The sequence below is a fragment of the Eutrema salsugineum genome, unplaced genomic scaffold (assembly GCF_000478725.1).
Source record: "Eutrema salsugineum unplaced genomic scaffold, Eutsalg1_0 scaffold_20, whole genome shotgun sequence".
In the NCBI taxonomy this organism is placed as follows: domain Eukaryota; kingdom Viridiplantae; phylum Streptophyta; class Magnoliopsida; order Brassicales; family Brassicaceae; genus Eutrema; species Eutrema salsugineum.
The window spans coordinates 747,022-759,607 of record NW_006256828.1 but is presented as its reverse complement, the minus strand read 5'-3'; the positions used below and the strand labels follow the sequence as shown (position 1 = coordinate 759,607).

At 35.3% G+C, this 12,586-nt stretch overlaps 4 protein-coding genes across 6 annotated transcripts; 2 read left to right on the top strand and 2 right to left on the bottom strand.

Annotated features, from left to right (window-relative positions):
- Nucleotides 1-1,730, top strand: LOC18016197 (protein PHLOEM PROTEIN 2-LIKE A6). Its single transcript, XM_006398088.1, has 3 exons — nt 1-476; nt 707-1,018; nt 1,343-1,730. The coding sequence occupies exons 1-3, from the start codon at nt 1-3 to the stop codon at nt 1,728-1,730; spliced, it is 1,176 nt and encodes a 391-aa protein (XP_006398151.1).
- A 2,735-nt stretch (nt 1,731-4,465) lies between these two features.
- Nucleotides 4,466-5,897, top strand: LOC18016196 (cytochrome c6, chloroplastic). 2 transcript variants are annotated; one of them, XM_024155242.1, is made up of 6 exons: nt 4,466-4,558; nt 4,663-4,795; nt 5,125-5,202; nt 5,284-5,347; nt 5,442-5,505; nt 5,603-5,897. In XM_024155242.1, exons 1-6 carry the CDS (start codon nt 4,496-4,498, stop codon nt 5,735-5,737), a joined length of 537 nt encoding a protein of 178 aa, XP_024011010.1. In that variant the 5' UTR covers nt 4,466-4,495; the 3' UTR covers nt 5,738-5,897. The 2 variants fall into 2 exon arrangements, with proteins under 2 accessions (XP_024011010.1, XP_006398150.1); XM_006398087.2 differs by having other exon boundaries at nt 5,125-5,222; nt 5,316-5,347.
- On the bottom strand, nt 5,844-8,743 carry LOC18016195. The gene is made up of 6 exons (XM_006398086.2): nt 8,606-8,743; nt 7,766-8,273; nt 7,541-7,684; nt 7,210-7,450; nt 6,603-7,112; nt 5,844-6,520 (listed from the first exon to the last, which is right to left on the bottom strand). The coding sequence occupies exons 2-6, from the start codon at nt 8,258-8,260 to the stop codon at nt 6,093-6,095; spliced, it is 1,818 nt and encodes a 605-aa protein (XP_006398149.1). The 5' UTR covers nt 8,261-8,273; nt 8,606-8,743; the 3' UTR covers nt 5,844-6,092.
- A 545-nt stretch (nt 8,744-9,288) lies between these two features.
- LOC18016194 (glutathionyl-hydroquinone reductase YqjG) lies at nt 9,289-11,208 on the bottom strand. 2 transcript variants are annotated; one of them, XM_006398085.2, is made up of 6 exons: nt 11,078-11,208; nt 10,595-10,813; nt 10,330-10,506; nt 10,019-10,243; nt 9,801-9,929; nt 9,289-9,708 (listed from the first exon to the last, which is right to left on the bottom strand). In XM_006398085.2, exons 2-6 carry the CDS (start codon nt 10,805-10,807, stop codon nt 9,475-9,477), a joined length of 978 nt encoding a protein of 325 aa, XP_006398148.1. In that variant the 5' UTR covers nt 10,808-10,813; nt 11,078-11,208; the 3' UTR covers nt 9,289-9,474. The 2 variants fall into 2 exon arrangements, with proteins under 2 accessions (XP_006398148.1, XP_024011004.1); XM_024155236.1 differs by lacking the exon at nt 11,078-11,208 and having other exon boundaries at nt 10,595-10,894.
- Nucleotides 11,209-12,586: the final 1,378 nt, after the last annotated feature.

Genomic DNA, 12,586 nt, shown 5'->3' with positions numbered 1-12,586 from the left:
ATGGCCGCTTCTTCATCGGTAGCAACCCTAACGGGGCCTCAAGTGTTCATCAGCTTCCGGGGAGAAGATGTGCGCAAGAACTTCATAAGCTTTCTCGACCCTGCTTTGAGAAGAGCCAATATAAATGTCTTCATAGACGAGAATGAGTTCTTGGGCGCAGAGCTAGCTAACCTGTTGACGAGGATAGAAGAGTCTGAGATCGCACTGGTAATCTTCTCAGAGAATTACGCCGACTCAGATTGGTGCTTGGATGAGCTGGCCAAGATGAAGGAACGTAAGGATCAAGGTCGTCTCATAGTGATTCCCATCTTCTACAATCTTGATCCTTCCGTTGTGAAAGAACTTAGAGGAAACTTTGGCGATAAGTTCAGGGATCTGAAGCGCAGACATCTACACCAGCTAGAAAGAACTCAGAAATGGGAGGAAGCTTTAGTGTCTATTCCTGACATAAAAGGCATGCCCCGAGCAGAACAAAGGTTAAGTTTTTTCTTTTGGTCCATTTCTTTCTTATAAGTTATAACTGAAAGTTTCAATCTGAAACTAGACTAATAATCTACCTAGGCCCTAGTTAAATAAGTCAGTAGTAACCAAGAAGATACTTACATCTAGAATCTTATATTCTTGTATGCCTAAAGTATGTTGCAAGTTCTAATTCATAGAAAGAACAAGCTTGTTGATATCTCTCATCACTTGTATGGTATGACAGTGATAGGACTGATAACGATTTTATAAACTCAATGGTCGTCGGGATTCAGAGATTGCTGGATCATATGGCCGTGAGAGGAAACCCAGCAAGAGAAACAAATCGTCAAGGAGGTTCCATGGTCCCTGCAAGGAAACTAGTAAGAGAAGTGAATCGTCAAGGAGGTTCCATGGTCCCTGCAAAGAAACTAGAAAGTAAACTAATTCGTCAAGGAGGTTCTATGGCCCCTTCCATGGTTCCTGCAAGAGAACTAAAAATCTTCCATTCTGAGGATAGTAAAAAGTGGGCTTGGAGTTTTATTAACGAAGCGCCAAAGTAAGTACATTTTTAATGGAATCTAGATTTTATCTCTTAAATGACAATCATATGAAAACACAAAAACAAACTTTTGGCAAAAACACTGTAGCTAGCCTTGGCTGGGCTTGTAATAAAATTACACTTCTCATGCATTAAATAGAAAACCCTTTTGGCAAAAAAAAAAACAAAAACAAAAACAGTTTAAAATCAAGTTGTTTTGGTCATATAACTAAAGAAATTGTGATACAATTTACACACCATCTTATTCTAAAAGAAAACTAGTTTTGATGTGGTCTTTTTTTATTGGTCGTCAATGATTTTGATTTATCTATATGTTTTCAGCTCTGCGCCTCATGAAATTGCAACGATGATTAAAATTTACTGGCTAAAAATAATCGGAACTATTGAGACGAGTGATCTGATACCAGGAACAAAGTACGAGGCGGTTTTCCTAGTGAAACTAGAAGATGGTGCGATTGGATGGGAGCAACCAGTGACTCTGAAGCTAAAGGTGGAACAACACGATGGGAGCGACAACCGGGTGGATCGGATTGAGAACTTGAAGGATTACATAGGCCACGACTGGGTGGATATTCTGGCCGGAGTTTTCGTGGTGCCGCCAAGAAACAAGCCGGCAAAGATTACTTTCACCATGTACCAGTACATGACCGATGATCGGAAAAAGGGTCTTGTCGTCAAAGGTGTTGCCATTCGTCCCACCAACTTATAATGCGGACAAGCAAAGCATATTGGGATCTTTCTTATTGTCTAATATTTTTATTTGATTCGAAATAAAATAAAACGCATGCATGTCTTTTTCTGGTAAAAAGTGTTTGCCATGTATTAGAAATTAATGTGTCCATAAAAAATGTACTTATAAGATTGGGAGATGACTAGTACTCTCTCAAAGCCAAGCTATAGACCATGATATTTAACAAAGATAATGTAGAGATATTTTAACAGGAAAAACTTAGAAGAAATTTAAACAATAGTATACAAATATTTACAACCCATATGTTAAACAAAGTGTTTCGTCAATGTCTCTTAGTCTCTAATATATTATTTATATCAGACTCATATCTCACTTCTAATGTGAGGTGTATATATATATATATGTATATATTTCTTAAGCCTAAGATATTAAAGGATATAGTGATCATATGAAATATTCATCGACACAAGATCACGTAAAACTTTGGTTTTTAACTGCATGCACAATTAAAGTCTATACATCTTTTTGAAATAATTAATAAGTACTAGAACGAGTCACAAATCACAAATCACAATATATGCTGGCTGGCTAGACCAAGGTGTTTCTTCATTTTTACTTCGTCATATTCCCCCTATTTATGCTATCCATCCAGTTGTAAAACGATATAAATGATTGGAGATCGTCTCAATCCTTTCAATCACGTTAGTAATCCCAAGGACTAGAGTCGTACGTACTATATCCCAAATAAATGTCATTTTAAAAGAAATAAATAAGTTGAAGATGTATACTGAATTTAAGTTGGCCCCGAGTTTTAGAATTTCAATTTTTTTGTGGGTTTACAACAAATAAATAAGTTTGGGTAGTCGATCGAAGATGAAATCTTTTTTGATGGATCCATATTCGCTAGTAATAGTTGTTTGCATCTAGAAGAGATTGAGGTAGACTAGCTAGATTGAGGGAGTACACAAAAACATGAAGCTGATCTTATTTTGTATTCGTTGTTCTTTTAAAATGAAGTGTAATGTGTTTAAACTTCTTTCTTAGAATTAAAAATAAGATATTGAAAAATCTTGGCATCTCTGAATCAAGTGGTTAAAGCATAGAATTTTTTTATTTTGGAAAACAAAACTTTATTAATAAAAAAATTATATCGTCGTGATTCATGAAATAAAAGAGAACTTGGCTCGATTCTTGTCTCACAGCGTTCAAGAGCTCAGTTTTAAATGATATGAAGTTATGACCAAGTCCAGTTATCTTTTATTCTTCGCAGTTGCAATTTTTAAATTCGACACTTGGATTATATGATTAGTCAATGGAAAGACTTAATGAATTGGGGAGGTCTTTGAACACCTGGATTATAATTGAAGGAAGGACTTTAGGAAGTAGACCCATGCAACCAATCAAAACTAATACCTTGTATCATTTACTATATACATATATTAGATTCTAATAAAACTCGGTTTTGTAATCAAATAATATTAGTTTTTATATGCATGTTGTACTGAATCGAGCTCAAATCCTCAGCTCCGGTTTCAGCTTGTTGAACCTAATCGATATGAAACGAAGAACAAAACGGAGATAGAAGAAGAGAAGAAAGTACACAGGCAAGATTTGATAATCCAGGGTTCACTTCTAAGACGGCCATAGCTACATCCCTGAGGCTTGACGGCACGAGCAGATGGTTTATTGTTTTGAAAATCTATTACATATATGTTTAAAATTTTAACAAAAATTAATTTAGAATTTTATATAATACTTTCAATTTAATTGTAATTGTATTCAATATTTTAATTTTTTTTTTTAAATTCAGATATTCTGAAATTAATCTTCTCTCTAGAAGATAGGCAGTCGTTACCAATACCATGGTATCACTCTCACCACAATAAGTTACTGAAATTCTAAAATTAAGGCTTGTAGCTGCACGGGTTTTATTTGACATAATATTTTTATAAATATATTTATATTGATATATATATATGTAATTAATTATAAGAATATGATAATTTGTTTGATTGTTTGATTGTTTGATATTAGTTTATACTAAAACAAAATCTTTATTAAACAAATATTTTTTTCTACGATTAGAAGATTAGAAGTAGAGTAAGTATAAAAATTATTTTATCATTTTAGAAATTATAAACATGATATATATGATATGAGTAAAAAAAAAACATAGATAAAAGCCACATTTTTTTGTGTTGAATTGCTTGAAAATATATAATTAAGACTTAGGTTTTCGTAAGCTTAGAGATAACCTGCAGAATAATGAAATTGTGTTTTTAAACATGATTTCGAAAGCTTTTCACAATCTCTATAAACCGATTTAACATATTTTTAGAGCAAACCCCAAGATCATAAAATCAAATTTAATTTTTTTTTTAGTGAGATAGAATTTTTCTAGCAGAAATTCGAAATTAAAATTATAAACAACATTTTTAAACCCTAAATTTATATATTTTTTCAAATGAAAAGTTGAAAAGACGAAGAAGATGAAAAAATATAATTGAAAATATAGATGTTTTTTAAAAAAAGAACTATTGTAATTTTTTAGATGAAATTTATACTTAATAAATTGAAAATTAGAATAAATGTTATTAAATTTATTTTTAGAATAGACACTTGTTAACCTCTGTGAAATGCTGATGTAGGAAAAGTAAAAATGGTTTTTCTCAAGATCAAACCGGTAATCGGTTAAAAGTTAAAACGTCAAGAAACAAAAAATAAGAAAAAAGGAAAAAGAAAAGAAAGAATGTGAGACGCCAATTCCAACGTCATCCATCGAGATGAGTCTTCTTCTCCCTTGTGCCTCTGCTCGTAGCTGCAACCTACTTTGTTCCCCTAACAAGGTTCTCTCGCTCCCTATACTTCTCTCTCTTTCTCTTTACATTTTGGTAGATATGGGTTTTTAATACATGACGATGAGATTTTATACATACGTATTCCTGGAAAGGGCAATGGAGGACAAAAAGAATGGAAATTTCCAGTTCCTGTACACCACAAAGATTTTGAATTTCTGATAAAGAAGTTAGCTCCGCCTCTCACGGCGGTTCTACTCGCGGTGTCGCCGATTTGTTACCCTCCAGGTAACTCAAAGCTTCCAGATTCAGAGTTTATTATTTCATTTTGGTTGAGACATTGCAGAACAATTCTTCTCTCAAGGCATTTGTATGCTCACTCAATGGTTTATTATCAGTCTCTGTTTGTGTCTGATTTGTTGTTTCATTCAAGAAAGTTTCTTGTTGAAACTAGGTGATATGGAATCTGAAATCTTACTCTGAATCCGGATTCTGACTAAATCAGTGTAGTCAATGTATCGTTGAGCAAGCAAACTGGAATAGGAACATAAGAGAATGAAAAGCCTTGAATGTTATTCATGAAAGTTTCTTGCTTTTGTGGGTCTTGTGTGGTGTAGAATCTCTTGGGCAAACTTTGGATATACAAAGAGGAGCAACTTTGTTTAATAGAGCTTGTATTGGGTGTCATGATACAGGTGGAAACATTATTCAACCAGTGAGTTTAACATTATAACATTTTTCAGTAGAGCTTCTTGTGTAATCTTTCATTTCTCTAGGAGTAAATAAGCTCATATTCTTCTCTTTCCAGGGCGCAACGCTTTTCACTAGCGACCTCCAGAGGTAAAATAACCAATGCTCTACGCTCAAAGAGCCGTGTCTTGTGTGCATTTATCAGATTAGTAGTTAAGATTCACAATGGCTTTTTTTAATACAGAAATGGAGTTGATACCGAAGAGGAGATATATCGTGTTACATACTACGGAAAGGGAAGAATGCCAGTGAGATCTCCTTCAAGAGCTTCCTTATATAAAATGATAATTCACTTCCACTTGACTATATTATCTGATAAGGTAAATGTCTGATGATTTACTTCAGGGATTTGGGGAGAAATGCACGCCGAGAGGACAATGTACTTTTGGACCGCGGTTACAGGACGAAGAAATCAAGCTTCTGGCTGAATTTGTGAAGTTTCAGGCTGACCAAGGTTGGCCAAATGTATCTACAGACTAGCAAGTAGCAACAAAGATTAGTACAGTTCAATTTGGTTGGTTGAGTTCGAGTTTGCAGCATTAGTTTGATGTCACATTATGTCTAAAGCTCAATGTATGCTGTTAAATATTATGAGATTTGGAAGGCTTCATTGATAATGCTCCAAGATGTTCCTGAGGTACAACAAAATCATAGGTGTCCATAATCCACCAACACATATCTGTCTTAACTTTTGACTATCCTTTGACATTAGCCATTACATATATGCTGCTATTCTCAATAATTTTCCACTGGAGAAAAATGCAGTGGAAAAAGAATAGTGATGTTGTTACTGTCTCATGAGTGAAACTGTGAGAGAGCAAGCATCTTGACTCTTTTATGGTTCTTGAGAACCATCCGATGAGTCACTCCGCTTTCTTTTCTTTGCATCTGATTCACCTAACTGCAACGAAAAGTTAATCTCATCACCCGAGCCACTAGTCTTAAGAGAAGACAGGTTCTTGGATTCGAGTTTCTCTGTTCCAATAGTTTTCTGATGGGGTGGAGATCTGTTGTTGCTTGAACTTGGAATGAACTGATGTTCTTCAACCACGGCCGCTGATTCTAACACGTCCTCTATTTGGAACTCTGGTTGAATGTTCGAGTTGTCTTCTTCTCTAAGAACTTGCTGGACATTCAAGTTAATTGGCTCAAAGTTCTCACCTGTTTTACACCTGGAAAACTTGCACTCACTCGGGGATGATTCCACGATCATGGAATCAACTCCTGCACACATAATACCGTTTCTCTGTTCTTGCACCGCGGCTGCACTAAGCAAAAGAGACATTGAACTAAGCAGTGTATACAAAAAGTCATGAAAGAAAGAACGTGAAGAGATCACACAGACCTTGAAGGCCTTCATTGGAAGTGATGAGATCAAGCTCAAGAAGGTTAAGAACTCTGCCAAGATCAACACCACTTGTCCAATTCTCTGGTTGTTCCCCAACTTTTAGCTTTAACCGTCCCCGGTTAGCTGTTCCTCCCCAAATGATTCCAACAGGACGTGGCTTCTCATTCTTCTCATCATCTCCAGCTGCCAACAGTATAAGGCTCCCACTATCACCCTCGAGATCAAACGTCTGTTGGTTTTCACCAACAACAAGAAAATCAGTGAGGAAACAAATCCCTTTCTCGTCATTGTATTCCAACGCGTAAGCCATTATGGTCCCGGTGGTCAAACCAGAGCTTCTTCCAACTTTGACAACTCTTCTTCCTATTAGACTGTTCACTGGAGACTGAAGATCAGTAACATGGATATCACCGATCTCACCAATGCCTTTGACAGTTGTGGTTACATTGTTCATATTAAAGTCCTCAGCGAATGGAATAAAGGCTCCATCAGCTCGAACAAATGTTTCTGCAGAAAATGAAAAAAATAAATAAACAGCAATGAGAATGTGCTACGCCATTAGACTACAACACCAAAGTTATTATATGCTTTGTTACCGGACTACCTGGGTTAGTTCCAGCGAAAATGCCATACCAAAGGTCATCGGTAATGAATGAAGTTGCTCTTTCCACTGCACCTAAGTAGACTCCTGGTCCGAGGCTAGGTGGCAATGGATGAAACATTTTCTGGCTTGGGTAGTCTAAATCAACTGCAACATGGCGGTTTGTTAGGAAACCAACTTGTCTGATGCCGGTTTTACTCTTTACAATAGCACCCAAGGTTCCATATGTCTCTTGGCTAGCCACCTACAAGAAGACAGGTATCTCTGGATAATGTTCTGTAATAAAAATGTTGAATAAATGCAGACATGAAAGCAAGTTTAGTACATAAATTACCTGTGAACCAGATCCGATAGACGAACCACTGCCTCTCAGATCATCAACAAGCTCTGTATACACCTGCTCTTTAGGCGTTTGCGCAGGTGCACCATAATATTGAAACTCAACAACATCTACGTCACACCACACTCCTCCAGGACCCTGTCAAAGTAAGATACTTTATGATTACAAAAAGTAAAGATAAGACCCACAAAGAATCATAAGCAAGAGATGATGACTCACCTCCAAGGCTGTAGGTAAACACTGAAGAGGATTAAGCCATTGCTTGTGAACTTTCCGAGCAACAAAGACAAGAATAGCCGCAATATTTGTCAAAACACCTCGCCGGATCCGAAAACCAATAGCTGTGCCGAGGCTAAACCTCCGTAGATTCTTACTATGAAACGCTCTGATCATCATCAACTCAAGCAATGTAGTAGCTTTCTTCCCCGTAGGCAAACCATCGAAAGTTTCAGGCAAAACACCTTTCTGAAGGTTTGCGAAGTAGTTTGCTCTGTCTTCAGCTGAATCGTTTAATCGACTTGAAGTAGGCCAAGAGAAGTAAGCAGCAGCAGCACTGGTTTCAGGATGCTGACCGCCAGATGGAAACGGTTGAAGCGGCGGTGAAGACGCCGTTTTGAAATGATTGCAGCCGTTTTTATCCAAATCAAATGCAGATTCCACGGATTGTGATGATGTAGAGTGATGAAATCTAAGATCCAATCTTTTACCTTCCATTTTTTAACCTCTGCTGCTAAATTGAATCATGTACATTAGTTAAAAAGACTCAAAATTTAATAGAAATGAACAAGAACACAGCTCATCACATCACTCCGGACCAAACATAAAATGAAGAAATCGAATTTAAGAACACAACCAAGCTTTTCTCATCAATGAAATTTTACCCCATCTAAAAAGGTTAAAGCTTTGTTTGGAAATCATGAGCTAGAGTGAAAATCATTATAAGCCCAGAAAAGGTTACATGAAAAAGCTTCGAGAGAAGCAAACGAGAGCAATTAAGCAAAATCCAAAGGGATATTACGGATTTCGGGTTATCTTCGATACAGAGAGAGAAATACTAACCGATCAGTAGTGTTAGAGCTTTCTCATGCTTCGCGATGATCGAATACAAACGGATTTGGGAAGAAGTGTAATAATAGAGAGGACCCAAGAAAGAACTCCGTTTGGCTTGAGAGTGGAAGACGAAGACTTTCTTTTTTTTTATCTCAAAACAAAATTGAAGGAAAGTGCGACTCTTTTTTTTTTTTTTGTCGACAAGTGCGACTCTTTTTGTTTGCCATTATATATTTTTACTTTCTGTTTATTTTTATAGTTTTTTATCAATTATGTATATTTTAGTTGAATTTAAATTTTTTTAAAATGGCTATAAAATGACTATTGACTGCTTTCAAGAAGAACACCGAATCGATAAATTCACCGAATTTCAAGATGATTAACTCATTAAGTCATTAAACCTTTCTTAACTTCTGGCTCTCTAACAAAAACCAGATTTTTGTTTTTCATCAAAGAAAGTAGATACTTGTAGATTTCATTTATAATTCCTGAAAGAAGCCATTTGTCCACACTAGCAAATCAAGAAATGGATGAAAGATTCAAAAGAGATTCAATAATGTTTCTTTTCGTACAACTTATCTTCAAAATGGTGTGATCACACTTAGGCGTCACTAAGTGTGCATTCATATTCACACTCTCTCTTTCTCGTTGTCATCTTTGACCAACGAAGACTTTAACAAAAGCGTTTCAAAGTGTTTCAAAATATAGATTAATCTCAAAACATACAATCACTTAGCAAAATGTAGAACACACCATGACTTGCAACATTTACACACACAAACACACACAAGTATTGACTTTCAAACAGAAACAGAAAAAAAAAGACTGTTGCTTTTAGGACAGGTGATAAAACATAGACCTTTGATGTTTTTGGTATTTTACGAGGAGAATCTGTCGCGGTCGTGAGGCGAAGAGTAGTCAATATTCGGCCCCTGCGGAATGATCCCAAACGGGTTTATCGTAGGGTGGCTTCCGTAGTAATGTTGCTTAATGTGATCCATTTTCACAGTGCTACTCATTCCATTGATTTGGTAGATATCTTTTATGTAGTTGAAGATATTCGGATACTCCCTTAAGAGTCTCTTGTTGCATTTGAAGTGAACCGCGTAAACCTGCAACGCAAAGAAAAGAAGAAGATAATGTCAAGAATCTGATGAGCTTTTTATGTATTGGAAACAAAAGAAGAAATGTCGATTCAAAATACCTCATCAAATCTTATGAGAGTGACGAATAGTCGGATATCTGCTTCAGTGAAAGTGTTTCCGCAGATGTATCTTTGTTTCCCGAGTATTGCCTCACATCTATCTACTGCTTCATACAACTGGTTCACTGCCTGCAGAGAGAAAGAACCAACTTTCAGAATCAATTAGCTATTCTGGTTCTTTTTCCGTTGTATAGGAATAAACATTGAGGATCTTGTACCTCATCGTAAGGTTCTTGTTTCCTAGCAAACCCACATCTATAAACACCGTTGTTTATCCCGTTGAAAACCCATTCATTAGTCTCGTCGATTGTGTCTCTAAGATGAGAAGGATAAAGGTCAAGTGACGGGTTTTTTGCAATACTATTGAACTCGGTGTTGAACATCCGAATTATCTCTGAACTCTCGTTGTTAACCACAGTCTTAAGCTTCTTATCCCACAGAATCTGCCATAAGCAGAACCGAAAAATTCAAGAAACACAACAGGAGTCTAAGACAAGAAAAGGTCACCAAGAGATAAAAAAAAACTTACAGGAACAGTGTACTTCCCTTCATAATTGGGGCTAGCAATCTCATAGAGATCTCTCACAGTCTTGGCACCATTTAGATAATCAGGCTCAGCTCCAGGGAGCTCAGTATCTGAATCCGGGAAAACCCATCCTCTATGATCATCAGTTTCCTTGGTTCTTCCCCAAATTGTGTGAACCGACTAATCAAAATCAAATAAAAACCAATGCTTTAACTTAAGTCAAGAAAGTTAACAGTCTAATTTGATACTGAAACTGATTAATACTGACCGAGAAGCTGATTGCTTCATCAAGACCTTTGATCTTAAGGTAAGAGAGACATCTACAAGCCCATGGACAAGCATAGGATATGTAAAGATGGTATCTTCCTGATTCAGCTGGAAACTGAGAATCAGGATCTTGAGACACAAAGTTGCGGAACGTTGATGCCGTTCTTACAAAAGCTCCAGATTCTGATGTCTCATCAACCCCAGACCTAGCCATTTCTTGCTACATAATGAAACACAATCAAAAAGATGATTCCTTTTTAAAACTCTTCGTGAAAATTCACATGACCAAACCCAATTTTCCCTAAAGAAAAATGAATCATAATTTTATAGTAAATCATTAGACCCTAAGACCAGTCGCAATCGAACCTATTTGGGAGATTTCAAATGTTGATTTCCCCACTGAAGAAATATCCGGATCGAACCCAAAACTCAGTATAACTCTACCAAGATCCATGATTCATGAAAGCCAGGAGAATGGAGAAACCTGATCACGATGATGTTTTGTGATTGGAGGCAAGATCCGGAAGATAAAAGGAAATGTCGCTGTTGTTGAAATTTTTTTTTTTTGGCGATAAAGGGATTTAAAAAAGTCAGCTTTTTATTGACGATGCTAAGCTGCTATCGATCGATGGATGTGTTTTTATAGTGGAGGAGAATTAGCGAAAAGAGAAGAAGGAAGAAAACGACTTTTGCACTTTGTCCTGTCACTCGTCATTGCTTTTGTCACGCCTAACGAGTTAACTCAGTTCTGGGAAAAGCGTGAAAACTTTTGGACCGTTTGTGCGTCATGCACCGGGTCAAGAATATGAGGCTTTTGGACCGGTTTTGATTATAAATGGTTGAACCGGTGAAAAAGATAAGGAACAGATCACAGAACAAGAGTTCTGAAATAAAAACTAGTGAAGAATAATTTTTTGCAAATAATCTACATAAAACTTATTTTTCTGTTTAATAGATTTTTTATATCTTTTTAAATAAAATGCAAACTGTATTTTTTGTATTTATTGTTTTACTCTACAATTTTTTGTTAATTTACTAAATATCTGCGTAATCACATTTAAAAACACAATTCTGTCATGTCGCAGATTGCCAATCAAAGTTTAGTTATTTGTTTAAAAAAAACAATCAAACTATCTCGTTATTTGGAAAAATCTGACATATAAGACAGAACCATATCTATAGTTATCTAATCGGCGTATACACAAGTTTTTTCTCTATCACTTGATTAAACGCGGACGCTTAGAAAGTATTATAGAACAATATTTAAAACACAAGAAATCATAAAACCTTAAAATACAATATTTGTAGCATATTATTATTGACAGCTTGTTCTCTTTTCTCGTTATTTTAACACCTTTTTTTAAGAGTGATTGTAGTATATAACCATTTTTGTCTACAAAATTAGGTGTATAACAAAGTTTATTTGAAAATTAGTAAAATAGGAAAGAAAAAACAAATTTATCTCAAAAAACACATTTCCTAGTTTAAATAATTACAAAAATGCCATTAGTTTACAAACTGATTTTTTTATAGAATGAAATGATAACACTGTACATCATCTGATCTAAGTTACTGTTCATCTGATTCAAAAACAATTATTCATTACCAAAAACGTGTTGTTAACATGCTAACAATTATTATATTAACATGTTACCAATAATTATATGTTATATACTATTCGTTAACATATTTAACATGATAACAATTATATATGTTAACATGATAACAATAATATCTATATTTGTAACGTGCTAACAATAATATCCGATAATTATAACGTGATAACAAGAATATCTGATACTTATAACATGCTAATATATAGTAAATCTGAATATTATTTGTGTTAACTTTGTAATGATAACTTTGTTAAGATAATATTTATGTTAACTTTCAATTTATACAATATATTTACGAATAATAATTGCAAAGTTAACATGATAACTTTGTTAGAGACATTAACAGCACATGAAGACGAATGTACTAAAGAGATTTG